General features: G+C 56.2%; 2 protein-coding genes across 2 annotated transcripts; one reads left to right on the top strand and one right to left on the bottom strand.

Annotated features, from left to right (window-relative positions):
- Positions 1–125: 125 nt before the first annotated feature.
- On the top strand, positions 126–2,465 carry BESB_078780 (uncharacterized protein; the record flags this gene model as incomplete). The annotated part of the gene is made up of 2 exons (XM_029366240.1): positions 126–1,906; positions 2,216–2,465. 2 exons carry the CDS (start codon positions 126–128, stop codon positions 2,463–2,465), a joined length of 2,031 nt encoding a protein of 676 aa, XP_029217671.1.
- Positions 2,466–4,018: 1,553 nt separating this feature from the next.
- On the bottom strand, positions 4,019–10,905 carry BESB_078770 (uncharacterized protein; the record flags this gene model as incomplete). Its single annotated transcript, XM_029366239.1, has 8 exons — positions 4,019–5,161; positions 5,696–6,938; positions 7,602–7,708; positions 8,327–8,776; positions 9,194–9,373; positions 9,906–10,100; positions 10,551–10,653; positions 10,847–10,905. The coding sequence occupies 8 exons, from the start codon at positions 10,903–10,905 to the stop codon at positions 4,019–4,021; spliced, it is 3,480 nt and encodes a 1,159-aa protein (XP_029217670.1).
- Between the last annotated feature and the right edge of the window lie 3,125 nt (positions 10,906–14,030).

Below are 14,030 nucleotides of genomic sequence, written 5' to 3'. Positions count from 1 at the left end.
CTTCTTCAGGCAAATAGCAGCGCTTTGCGCAAAGGCGAGGGTCCACGCAGTCGATTCATCTTCTATCGCACCCTCTTTTTGCTCGCGCCCTTCTTCTGCGAGTTGCTTTCCACTGTGCTGCCGCGATGCTTTTTCTCCCGTCCGTCTTGGTTTCGCAGCCTGTCCTCTCTTCGTTTCAGCCTCTCCGCTCTCTTCCGCCCCTGCGAGAGGCCTGTTCTCGCCCGTATTCGCCTCTTCTTTCGTTTTTCCTCGTCGTTCTGCCTGCAGCCTTGGCACACCCCTCCTCATCTTTCTCGTTTTCCTCCACACTTGGTCGGATCGAGGCGAAAGTGGAGCTTTTCGCTCACTTCTCCAGGGCTTCGCTCGCTTTCCAGGAAGTCGGACTGCAGGGGCTGACTATCGACGACAGCGAGAAGATCCCACTTTTCCCGACATCCTTCGTCGCGCGTGATCGTGCTCTCAGCAACGATGGATGGCGGCACAAGATGGAAGCGGAAGAAGCTCCTCTAAACTGTACGCGGGGCACTCGTGCGGACCCGTGGCCTTCCAGGTCTCACGAAGACCTCATTGGTTCTCATCCAAATGAACCAGCTGTCGCACACGGTGCTGTGTTTGCGCGACGTGAGGCGCGGGCGTCTGCGGTTGTAGAGACACGCAGTTCCAGAGATCCAGCGAGAGGGGGATCCCACGAGAGTCTCGAAGAAAGGCAAAGCTCGACTCGTGTAGTTGTGCAGCGCGCGCCGAATCCTGAGGGAAGCCCGAGGCTCCAAGAGGATCTGAAGAAAGAGAAGGGCGAGGCGAATGCAACGCGCCAGCACCCGGGCGACAGACGACCCCAAGATGAAAGAAAAGAAATCATGGAAGGGGGTAAGAGAAATGGAGGTTGCGAGGCGAGCGACAAGAGACGTGAAGGAGCGCCGAACGACAGCAGGGGCGACCGTGAGGAAGACGCGCGTAGAGACCGCACCAGTGCAGCGCCGCTCAGTGCGCGCCTACTGCCTCCCACGCAAGCCCCTAAAGATGAACTCGAGACGCGAGAGGAATCGAGACCTGCCTCCGCCGCGCGGCTGAGAGAAAGGCGTCGCGCTGCCAAAGAGGGCGGAGGATGGCGCAGAGAAGATGGCGCGCTGGCGAGAGAGCTGAGCGTCGCAGATGCAGCAGACCGCGGAGAAGAGGCGCGCCGCGCTTCTCGCAGTGTGTCGGTGAGCGGCGGCGAGCGAGACTCCAGAGGAAATACCAACCGAACGGCAGCAGAAGAGATTGAGACACGCTTAGAAGAAGGGGAAGAAGAGACGAAGGCGAACGCAAACGACCGCCAGGAGAGCCTGGAGAAGCGGCCGAGTCCGCGTCGCACGCTGGGAGACGCCAAACAAGCAGAGGAGGGGAGAGAGACAGGGATGAAAGTTGGCGGCGCCTGGCCTTCTGAAGCAGCTGGCGACGCAGGTGAGCCTCAGGATTCGCCGGTGAAGCGTACGAGTGGGGCGAACGACCCCGAGGCGCGGGTGGGCGGCCGAAGCGAAGCCGGAGACGCGGAGCCGCCAGAGAAGCCGGAACACACAAACACGCCGACGTCAGATCCTTCTCCTTCACTCCCCGGCGCACACACCAAACGCGGAAAAGCAGACAAATCGCACGCACTCCGCAGCGTGAGCTCGCCGCTGAGAGGCGACGAAGAGACAGGCGTGGAGGACGGAGACTTGCTGGAGGCTGAAGTGGCGGAAGGAAGCACGCGAAACGCGGAGGCAGGAGATCCACGGCACGCTCCTCCTCCTGAATTCGGCGATGGAGGAGACAACGAGGCGGAGGGTTCCCTTGGCTTTGTCTGCTTCGCTCTGGGGGCGGGCGCAGTCTTTTCTGCCTCCTCGTGGCTTCTCAGCAAGCAGCGAGAGACGATGCGGCAAGAAAGGTGAGACGCGGCAGCCGCACAGCACGGAACGCGTCTCTTCTGGTCTTCTCTGCGGTCCTCAGGTTAGCTGGTGTAGAGGGTACCACAGATGCTTGATTTCGTCAATCTCGTGCTGGCGACCCTTCTCTTGCGTGTCGAAGTTTTGGTGCGCGCCGGCAGACAGGCCACAGAAGAAGGGTATTCAGTCTCAAGTGTAGCAACGGAGACGCAATCGCGCGTGTTTCGTCCAGTTCTTAACCTGACGGTCTCCGAAGTGGACGCGGAAGTATGTCCTTATTGCAACGGTGCCGTGCCTCGAAGTGGTTTCAGATTGTCTGTCCTCGTTATTAAATTCCCCGCAGTGCCTAGTGTCTCGTGGATTCACTACCGCATCACGCGTGCGGCTCTGCATCTAAATGCAAGTCCTCTCGTCGAGCTGTATGGATGCGAGTACAAAATGCTGAACGCGGCGGCATTCAGAGATACCGCGGATGAAGAGGCGTCGGCGCAAAAGGCAGAGACGGCAAATCATAAACGCAAAGGGCACCGGGAGTTGTGCCCACCTGTAGAATATGCATAAAGGGCGCTGCGGTTTTAAGGGCGCCTAGCCGTCGATTGCATCTTGAGTCCCTCTCATTCGCGGCGTTTCGGTTGCTGTGCGTTCGTGCAGGTACATGCGGCTGACTCAGCTCTTCGAAACGTGAGGCAGTTCTTCGTCTCTCGTACAGGATTTACAGCGACGTCGAGGAGAGAGAGAGGGAGAGGCAAATGTCGCAGCTTTGTCTCTCGGTCATGAAGCGTGTAGGGCGCCTGCCGCCCTTGAGCCCTCCGCAATAGGCGCGTCTCTGCTACCGCGCGAGTCGCCTGCTCCAGCTCTCTTCTTCTTTTTATCGTTCCGCGCATGACATCTCGTCTGGGCAACTTTTTGTTACCTCTGAGTTGCATCGCGCACATCTCGTGTTGCACTCCACACTCTCGCGTGGGGTGGGTGTCTCTCTGCCATGAATCTGCCTCTCTCCTCTACACCTCATCGCGATCGTGTCGCGTCCGGTCTGTTTGTGTAGGGGCTTCTGTGCGTTGGTTCTCCTGGTGTTTTCCTTCTCTCTTCTTTCGCTAGTCTGGGAGTCACCGCCGCTTCTGTCTCTGATCCTCGCCGCATCCTGTATAGGCTTTCTGTTCGGTGCGGGCGTGGCCTCTGTAGTCGCGTGCACGCAGCGTGACGAGTGAGTTTTTAGTCGAGAGATATTTCTGAACGAAGTCGACATGAGCGCTAGTTTCCATGTCTGACTCAGGAAATCAGATGAAATGAAGTGCTCCTTCCACTAGACCGGCGAGCCGGCGACGGCAGGGCGATACACACGCGAGCCCTGTCTCCCTGCGGTCGGGGGGGCTGCCAAGCCGGCGAGTCCGCGGGGACACACGGGTTTTTCTCACTCGCCCGCCGTCTCTCTACGCATGCTCGTATATATGTAGCTCCTAATATAAGCACAAACAATCAGGGCTCATTTCCAGTTGTGTAAGGTGCCGGAGTATTCTTGCCTCACGGCTCCGCATCTGGCTGCACACGGCGCGGCTTCACTTGGCGTGCTCAGCTCGCCGACAAGCCAAAAATGACAAGCAGTACCCGTAAAGCATACCTACGGAGCTGCATTTGTGTGGATGAAGGTTGCGGGTGGCGAAGTCCACAGACAGGTATAGCCTGCGAATGCTGTCGATCGTAACGGTCGCCAGCCGCATGCGCATGCAAGTCTTTTTTTGTTTGTTCGTTCCTCTCTCTCGGGGGCAGGGAAGGGGTCTCAATGGAAATTTCGTTGCCACGCGTGTGAGAGCAAGGACATCAGCAGTGGGTGGCGCAGAGTGCACCACCTGAAGTGACCTGAGTAGCGGGATGGATCAGTACACAGATGAATACACGCATCCGTGTATGCCTACGCCGACTTCCTCTCCGTTTTTCTGCATGTGGATATGTAGACACCGCTTTCTTCACTCTTTTATATAGATATATGTATGCCTATTGGCGACTGAGGGCAGTGCGTGTGTTGGCGTGATGCGCGTTTGGCTCTTTCAAATTTTCTACTGCACGCAGCATCAACCCCTAAAACGATCTAAATCTATATATATGGGTCTATCGGATTAGCCGGAAAACCGGAGTTCATTTTCTTTGTCGCACTCCGCGTCTGGATTCGCTTTTGCCTCCAGGGCCTGCGGCGGACAGAGTGTAGCCGCTCGTCTGCCGGTGCGGCACGTTGATGGGAGGACGAGGGAGGCAGAAAAGCCGCTGGAGCGGTCGCCGTCGCCAGAGCGGCAGAGGTCTTCTCGGCGCGCTCCATCAGAAGCTTGGGCAGCGCACGCTTTCGCATGCGCGCCAGTCATCCCCTGTGCAAGCTCGTCCGCTGGGCTCTGCGGCCGCTGCGACTCCGACGAAGCGAGGAAGGAGGCGCATGCGGACGCGAAAGAAGGCCGCAGAGGCAAAGCTGGAGCAAGTGACGCAGATCTGAGAGAGACCGAGACTCGAGACCGTGCTTCCTTCTGTCGCCACTCCTGCGCGAGGGGGGTGTGCCTGTCCATTGGGCAGATCGCTCCCATCTTGCTGCGTAGGGCGAGATATCTCTTTGTCTCGCCCTTTCCGATCGGCGTGTCACTCGGCCGTCCACTCTGACGCCGCGTGTCCGCGGAGAGAGGCGTGAAACTTCGCTGACCTTCCTCCCGGTCACAGTATTCCGTCCATTCCACGATGCTGCTTTCTGCGTCGTCGAAGGTCTCCCTTCTACTGTCTCTCGTCACCTTCTCAAAAGGCCTCACGGTGGCGTATGGTTCGAGCTCGCTTGTTCCGTTGTCTTCACCTTGAGCGCGTGATCCAGTCTCCGCATTTTCTTCTTCTTCGCTTTCGCCTTTCGCCGTTCCGCGTCCTCGCGCTGCGAGTTGCTGCGGTGGTGCGCCAGTGTCACGTTCCTCGCGTCGTGTGCCTCCATCTTCTGTCGTCTCTTCGATGGCATCACCGCGCGTGTCTTTCTGCGCTCTTTGCACATTCGCGGCTTCTGCCTCCTCCTCCGCGTTTCTCTCTTCGCCGTTCTCCGCCTCATGCACGCCTTGGTTGTCTGGCAAACTTCTCTTTTTCCTGACTTCGCAGTAGGCTGCTGTCGCGTCTTCGGAATCTGCTCCAGTTGGCTTCTGAGGCCGCTCACTGGTCTCCATGCGGATTTCCAAGTCAGCGGACACTGGCAGCTGGTTGACGGCGGAGGGGCTAAACGCAGTGCGTCTCCCCCGCCGGTCCTTCTGAGCAGGAAACACGAAAATAAAAGGAGGGAGCGAAATCTGTTGGAGAGTATCACCACCATGGCCGTGAAACCAAATCAATCTGCTCCGTGTGCACACGCTCCTGGAAGTCTGCGCACGCAGATATATAAATATATTTATCTACATCTACATATTTGTAAATATATATCTATATATAAAGATATGTATGTGCAAGTGCATAGAAGCATCGTACGGGTGTGTGTCGTGCGCGTTTTCCCGTGCGGCGGTCGGGTAGCTTCGCCTGATTCGCTCGACTAGAGCGGCCTTGCATTAAGATCTTTGCTTCCATGTGTATGGCATACCGGCGCCTCCCTATCTGGTCATCACCCAAACATATGCGGACGTTCGCCTGTGTAGCCTTAGAAGATGTCACCATCACCACCTGCTTGAATGGGTCATTCATTGCCAGCGTAGCACCAGTGGCTCTTAGTATAAACCAAAATACACTTATAAATATATATACATATATATGTGCGCATGGTGTCTGTGGAACCTGGCATCGTTCCGCGTTACCTGCAGAAGGCGAATGCGCTTCAAAAGACGGTCTCGGTCGCGTCTCACGGCGTGAAGTTGCCGCTCGAGGCGCACAGCTCGTGTCAGGAAACTCAGATAAATAAAATGTGTCGCTTTTCTGTGCCCTTCCACAGAGGAGTGAGCACAGTCTGGCCGCGCCTGCGCCGATGACAACGCATAGTTTTGAGGCGGTAAAGAAGGTGTAGAATTTTCTTCAACTTTCGCTTTCACATTTCCTTGCGTTCTCTCTCGAGTAGCTGTTCTACCGTAGTTCGCGTCATGCCTGCGGGAGTCCAGGGCGGATGCGTTGAGCAGAATCGCTTTTTGCGTCGGCTTCACCTTCATGTTGTTGTCTTCTGTGCTTTCCCCCACCCTTGTTCTTGTGTCGGGTTCGCCGTCTCCTTCTCTCCTGCGGCCCTGCGTGCGTTTTCGTACTACCCTGTCGCATGCCTCGTTCTCGCCTTCGCTATTATGTTCGAGTTTGGTACCGGTTCCTGCCTGCGTCTTCCGCCGCTCTTCCTCTGAGGACTCCATGATCTCTCGCACCGTAATATCGCGTTTTTCGAGGCTGCTGGCTCGCCCTTCGCTTCGTCTACCCTCTGCGTCCACCGCGGCGATATCCCGCGCCGCCTTAGCGGCATGGGCGAGGGATTCCACTCCGCATTTGGGCTCGACGCAAAAGTCGCCTTCAGACCGCTCTGCCGGGAGAGTGCGCGTGGCGTGCGAAGCAGGGACGGCATGCAGATGGACGAGCGAAGGCGACATTAGCGAGGCCGGCGGCAGTAGGGGCGTTGAAGAAAACGAAGAAGGCGAACGCGCCGATATCGCACTCGCGACGTTTCCTCGCGTTTGGCTGTGCAATAGACACGAAGCTGATGCGGAAGAAGACACACGCGAAGAAAATAGAGAAGTCGACGAAGGAGAAGCCAGGGGAGGGGGAGGGGCAGAGACGAAAGACGACGAGGAGAACGACGGAAAGGCAAATGGCCGCCTAAGCTGAACCGTCGCGTCGCTGCACAAGGTCGAGACAAGCCCCGGCGAAGAAGCGGACGAAGAGACAAGCGGCGAAGGCGGCGCAGGGGCGCATGCAGATGGAGGCAACTGAGGAAAACGGACAGCCTGTGGCGCGTGTTGGAACTGTGAGAGGAGGGCTCGGAGACGGAGAATTTCTTGTTCTAGTAGCGCAGAGGTGGTGCAAGAAGTCCTAGGGGGCGTGTGCTGTTGCGGCGCTGGAGGGCGGCCTCTGCAGACGCCAGAAGCAGATGGCAGAAACAGACAAAACCGATGGCGGAGTAATTTGCCTTATCCTCTTGGTATGCTCTATGCTTGACTTGTCCAGCTTGCTTGTGTCTTTTCTTCCATCCACTGCGTCTCATATTCCTTTTCTGTCGATCTCCTTGCACATCGCTACAAGCCTCTGTAGCACAGCAGGGGTTCCATCGACCTCGCACGCCCGTTCGTGTGAGGTGAGGCAACTTTTTCTCTTTGCACCCCTCGCGTGGAAACCCGAGAGGTTGGCAGAGTCGCTCCGCGCGTGGCCTTGGTTTAGGTTTGGCTGTAGTTTCCTCTGCGCCACGAATCGTCAAAAGGGCGACCTCACACGCTAGATCATGTCCGTCCCTTTTCAGGCACGCGCTATTTGGAAACCACAGGATCGCGCATGACTGTAATCACGCACGGGATTGCGCCAGAATGCGACGTTCTACGTCCGCTCTTCTACGATCTCGTGTGTTGTGCCTTGCTCTCTTCTGCCTTGAACTTCGGAAACGGCAAATGGCACGTGTCGAGTTCAGCCTTCGGAGTTGAATGTTCAGACCCGCATGGTGCAGGGCGCGCTCTAAGAGCGTCACGCGATTGCCTGTCTAGTCGTCACGTGCGTGAGACTGACTTCTCTCGAGCGGTGTACCTGATTTGCCGCGCCTTCTGGGCGAGCTGCAGGGTCGATAAAGACGCTGAGAAGTCCGCAGCCAAGGGGCTCACAGTCGCCATGAGCGTGACGCGCGCCTTGCCATCCTGCAGCAGAAGCCAGCATCACATCCCCGAAGAAAGGAGGAATGCTTTTTGTAGGCACGCCACCCCCCGGTCAGGGACCGATTGGCAGGCGCCAGGCAAATGCAGGCCGGGCGAAAACGAGAAAGAGCCAGAAATGCACGAGGAAGCTAGTAGGAGTCCTCGCCGAACTCCCTCTCTCAGCAGGGGCTCTGAGCCGTAGTGAGACAGCAAAAACAAGATTTCAAGACTCTCTCGTGTTTGTCGAGGGTTCGCTCGCTGTCCGCGCCGCCCCTGCCTCCGCGGCGGCCTACTGCATGCAGCCGGGGTATCCAAGCGAGCAAAATAGATGCGTCAGGGCGCCAGCCACCGGTGTCCTACCGCGACAGAGGCCACGTCTTGGGCGACGACAGCCAGGCCTTCTTGACTTTCGCGACAGACACGCGCGCACACCGCATCGAGGCAGTTACTCTGAAGGTATCCCCGCCGTAGCGCTTCTCGCTTACTGGGAAGCACCACTGCTTTCACTGAGTATGGGTGTATTCCCCTCAGGCTTTGCGTAGGGTTTCGGCTCTTCATCCAGACATGTGCATGCATGTACGCCCCTCCGTCTAGGGTCTAGGGTTTAGCGTTTGCACTTACGAGAGCATTTTTGAGTAGAAAGGTGAGTTTGGAGTCGCGGGCCCTTAGCAGAAGCCGTGCGGGTTGGGCGTGGTGAGGTTGGCTCGCCCTCCGCTGAGCATCGAGGCGTGTCGCAGGGACACTCCGCGAAGGCAGCCACGCGTCCCCACGCGCCGTGGGAGAGCGTTTGGAGGCCGCCCCCGAGGTGCACGACAAGGAATCGCGGTCGACGCTGGAGCTGCAGGGAACAGAAACCGCGACGGGAACTGAGGGCGAGGAGAGGGATGGCGGTGAAGAGCGTCGTGGAGCAGACGATGCGGGCGCGGAGGCCGCGGGCGAAAGCGACGGCTCCAGCGACGATGAGACGGAGGCAGAGAAGGGCGGCGCCAAACCCTCCGCGTCGCCTCCTCGGTTCGCAGCTTCTGCGACAACGGCGACCAAAGTGCTGAGACTCTTATTGATGAAGCAAGCCTGCAGACACAAAACAATGGAGCTCCGACAAGGGCTTGATGCTGCATTCTCCAGGGGCGCCGACCTCTCCATGCGGGAGCCGGTTTATACGGCGAGGCCGAACTGCCTCGATCGACGGCTTGTGGTGCGTGCTTCTTTGACGTATTCGCAGGCACGCGGTCTTGGTGTGAAGCTTTCCTGCCGCGGTCAGCTATGCAGAAGTGCCGAGCTGCAGGAACGGGGCCCGCGCAGCCGGGCGCGTGGCGCAGCCGGGCGCGTGGCGCAGCCTGGCGCGTGGCGAGGGGCTGAGGCCAGACTCAGAAGGCCTGATCAAGAGACGTGTGCACGTGGAAGCAACAGGGGTTACAGGACTCTCTGCAAGCGCGAATCCGCGCGCGTGGAGCTGCATGTACCAGCTTAGGTTCGTACGTGTCTCACCTCTTCCATGAGCGTTTTTTCTTGTTTCCTCTTTTCATTCACTGCAGCGTAAGAGAGCCAGAGAGACGACGCGGGCACGGAGGAGGGGAGGTCTTGCGGCGGAGGCGTTTGTCGCTCGGCACCCGCGAGATCCATCAAGTGGAGAGACGAACGGCGTTCGAGAACAGACTCTCCTGTTTTCTGAGACGCAGACGCGCACACCAGCGAGAATAGATCACAAGTTGAACAGGGAGAGACGGAACCTGAGGCAGGGTAGTAAAGCCGCAGAGGTCAGATGCGAAGTTGGAGGCGACGGAGGACGAACAGGAAGCGTAGAGAAGAAAGACAGGCCCACGGCGACATGCAAGGGGCCCTGTCATCAAATCCGTCTTCTTTCACCTGGGAAAAGAAGACCCAAAGCCACTGAAGAAGGGCATGAGATGGCCGTTCAAGTCTCCCCTGTCGCGTGTGTTTGCGGCATCTTCTTGCTTCGCAGCATGCTCGCGTTTAACTTCTTCTCTCTCGTCTTGACGACGGCGCTTAACGCGCCTGGCACTGCTATTGTCGAATCAAGGATAGGGGAAGTAGAAAGCGTTTCCAGCTTTCGCCGAGAAAATGGATGTTGTACGGAGCGTCTGTTGTGCTCTCTGTCTCTCTCTTTGTTAAAATATTCCGAACGACTTCTTCCAGTTTTTTAGCGTTTGCTCCCTCTGCGTTTCCGCCTATTGCTTACGATCGTAGTCCGCATGTGGAGAGAGAGCACGGTGTGCGCTCTTGAGCTCGTCGTGTTTTTGGAAGTTTCGCGCATTCTGCGTCGCAGGAGGGCGCCTCGAAAGAGCAAAAGCAGCTCCTCCGCGGAGTTCACGCGCTTCTCACTCAAGCCCGACACCAGGACGCCGCGCTGGGGGTCTTCGCGGAGGACGAGCGGCTGCGCAGCATGCGAACAGAACGAAATCGAAAGGTAGTCCAGAAGCTGAAGGCGAAGAGAGAAACGACGAAGCGTAGGTACGCCGAGAGACAGTCGAAGTAGTGGTAAATGCGAACCATCCGGAGCACGAAAGAGAAGGAACTAGACCAAGTAATGCGTTTAAGAAAGGGCGCGGATATCGCAATAGTGGCGATCGTGTCTGTTGTATGAACGGTGTATACGGCCCTGCTTGTTAACTACGCGATCCATACAAAAAAAAGGCGAAACGGAGTGCCCCAAGACCAAGAACGAGACGATGTAAAACACAGAAATCGGTGCTGCGGTGTCGTTTCGTTTCAGTCGTTCGTATCTCTGAGAGCCGTGATAGGACAACACACCCAGACGGACGGCAATGTGAGATTCGCCGCGGTGTAGTACGCCGGGAAGCTCGAACAGCCTAAATAGATTTACCCTGTGGTCCGTCTTTGGGATTTCGCTTGCTTTCGGCAGAGGGACGAGAAGGTCCCGCAAACGCTCACAGTATATCTCAACCGCTGTGGCATGGCAGTCGAACCTGAGCAGCAACGAAGCGACGACCGACCGATAACATTTCTGCGGCGCACAGCAAAGCGAACCATAGGAGGCACGTCAGATGACACGGCACGCCGCAGCCAAATGTAATCAGCGTTGCAGTGCGACATGCATTCCCACGTGTGTGGACACAGTCAACAGGGACGCGAATGACGGATATACATGCATATGCGCACATGTGTTTCTCCGCATCCATGAGCATACGCGCTGAATCGGAATAGGTAACTGCCTTCATGGGATTCTCTTGCGGTTCGTCCCTCAGTCTCATTGTCCCGTTCCATGGTGGGGCCGAGTGGGCGTGCCATACCCGACAACAATGCAGATATGCGCACGCCTTTATTTTCGCGTAAGCAGAAGTGTGTATTCGCGTACAGCTAAATATTTAGAAGAAGCAGAGGCATCTGTTGCTGCGTGCGTTCATCCACTACCGCCTACGCGTTTCTATGCGTCTGTAAGAACTTGTAGCTGGCTCCTACCGTCCAGAAAGTGTGCGCTGCATGTGTCCAGTTGGACGTATACACACGCATATACGTATACATATAATTACGTCTTAGGAGTGCTATCGGTTTTCAGATATTGTTGGGCACCAACTGGAAGGCTGACGAACGAGCAGTCTCGTCACGCAGACGCTCAAAAAGGAAGAAGGCGATGCGACTCAAGAGGCCTCGCTGTGGGTGATTCCGCAACGAGCGAAGCGCCTCTGGGGGGCCTATCATGGTGTGGGTTTTCCCGCTTCCGGTGGCACCATACCTGAGAAAAGGAAGGAGCAACACGATGACAGAAAGGCAGAAATTGATGGACGACGCTAGGAAGCAAACGGGGAACCAGCGACAGATAAAAACGAGGCTGATTTCGGACTACCGCGGGAGAGGGTTACACAGATGACGACAGGCGACAGGCACCAGCGCGTGTGAGGAAAAGTAAAAAGGGACGCCTTTCCACACGTATGATGCGCCAGGATCCTCAGTCTTGCACACAGGCGTATCTTGTGGCACGGATGGGGAAAAACTGGCGGTAACTTACGTCTGCTCACGACAGCTTGCAAACAAAGCGAGTTTTGCCTCACAGCGCTGGAGATGAGTATGTGCGTGTGAATTTGTGTGTGGGCGTCATGCGTTGGACAAGACACCGCACGTTCCCCCTTTCGGCATGTTCTTCTGGTGTGAACTCAATGCCCATACGTACACGATTACACAGGCGTTGACACCTTGCAGGACCGCCAGTGCAGCGGGAAGTCCTGCTTGTTGGAAAACGTCATCCTGAGAGGCAAATTCGTCTAAGACCCCGTCAACTTGAAACATATGGAGGTTTCCCTTGTTGTCTCGTCTGTCGAAGCCCTCTTTCCATGTCGATTTCATTCTAATTGGTCTGCTCCGCTCTGGTTCCTGGCGAGCAGCACGTACACCGCGCCGAGGTGTATGCGCGGCAACTGAGCCGTTGAGAGAAGCCTCAAGAGGCACCAGGGTGGGTTTCGCGAGAGCGACGACGGTGTGGGATCTCCCCCCGGTATCTGCTTCTTTCGATGGTGGTGAAACAGCGAAGACACACATGGACGGTCTCGGCTGGCTACCTCCATGTCTGGAGCCTGCCAACTCTTCGTGCTGAAGAGCTCCCACTTGCTTCTGCACCGCGATGCGGGTGGCATGATCCCTGTCAAGACAAGGGGCCCGAACACGCACAAGAACAGATACTACTGAAGCTTGTGGAGCAGCCATAAACGCTGAAGCGGCCACAGAACAGAAAGGGGGGCACGGAAAGACGCATAGACTGGCACAACTGTGCAACCTTCGCCAAGCAGAAGGGGCAAGGCGTCGAACAACATGTAAAGAACGTGTCACTAACAGAAAGAGGAAATGCGGAGAATGATGTCGACGGAATGGGAAGGATGAGAGTGGTGTGTGTGTTCCTTCCGTAGGGAAAAGAGAAACGACAATGGCTGGCCCAAACGGACATCCAAACAGAGGTTCGGGACTCTGAAAAGGAGGCCAGCTCGAATATGAACCTTTTATCCGTTTAAAGTCGCATTGAAGGATCAGGTGGATTGCAGGAAAAAACGTAGTTTGTCCAAATGTATATGTCGAAGGTTTCACATGAAGCACGCAATGACACAACTGTAACAAATAATTTTGCACGTGGGCTCGACTTGGGCTGTCGAGTCTTCTCTGCCATATCGGAAAAACGCACGAAGGGTTGACGCTGTTGTTTTTCCACTGCACAGTCTCAACGCATCGATTTTGGAAGTTTGCCGTCACACTAGAGCAGCGATGAAGTCATTGAGTCAGGTCTTTTTGTCAGCCAAGCCGGGCACATGTTTTCAGACAGACCCACTTTGAGCCTCCCTTGGGAGGTACACGCCCCGGAGCCGGGGAGATCCTCATGAGTGCTGTTGTTTCACAGCATGGATCCCTTCTGTGCTCGCTGCGGTCGCTCTGGTATCGCCCTGCAATCGTTATTCTACTGAGCACACGGTGTCAGTGACGGTAGATGGAGAGTTGAGTTTCGGTACCGAAGTCTTGACAACTGTTGAATGCAGGAGAACTGCAGTCAATTTGACTACGCAGCGCCGTAGTCAAAGCCATACCAACCTCTCTGGATGCAGGAGTGAGCCATACTCTTCTGGCAACGTTCATGATGAGCTAGTGGATTAGGGCTTAGGGCACTAACTGTGACGCAGGAGAGGGGGACATCGGCAAAAATAAGCACTAGTCTTGGTTGCTCGCCGTACGCCAGGGCGTGGTCGGCGTCATCTCCGTAAGCAATAACTACAAGGAATGAAGCTTGGAAAATTATTGACTCTATTCCGACCAGGGACTCGTGAGGTGCAGTAAGAGACAGTGGAGAGAATCACTGTTCACCAGCCAGCAGACCGCCGTGTTTGGACCGTGAGAGAGATATCCACCACGCCGCTCGTGGGCAGCACAAGGAAATGAAAAAAGGGTTTCCAAAAGCCAGTTATTGCTTAGACCACGTCGCAGAGCCGTTTACTTTTGACTGCCCAGTGGTAGCAGTGATTGACCGTTTAATCCTTGTGAAACCTCGACAAGCTGTGGGATTCACACGGTGAAGCCAAGTACGTCTGCACATCCGAAACTCCATGCCTTCAACATCCGAGTCGTTCGGAACGCTTCCGAGGCAGCATTGAGTATTGTCGGTCCACTTTCATTGGCGGACCCCTGTCAGCACCTCTCTTTTGTACACCGTTCTACCCCACGGTAATTTCGATGCACTTTGTGACAGCCTGACACACAAAACAGGAGTATGGCGTACTCATCGCCTACGATGCAACGTGTCGAGCGGTGTGCATTTACCGGAGCATAGCAGCATATATGAGACACATGTGTGCATACACGCTAGGAGAGC

The sequence above is a fragment of the Besnoitia besnoiti genome, chromosome VII, assembly GCF_002563875.1.
Source record: "Besnoitia besnoiti strain Bb-Ger1 chromosome VII, whole genome shotgun sequence".
Lineage (NCBI taxonomy): Eukaryota > Apicomplexa > Conoidasida > Eucoccidiorida > Sarcocystidae > Besnoitia > Besnoitia besnoiti.
Note: the sequence above shows the minus strand (reverse complement) of the source record. Positions and strands in the feature narration are given on the sequence as shown.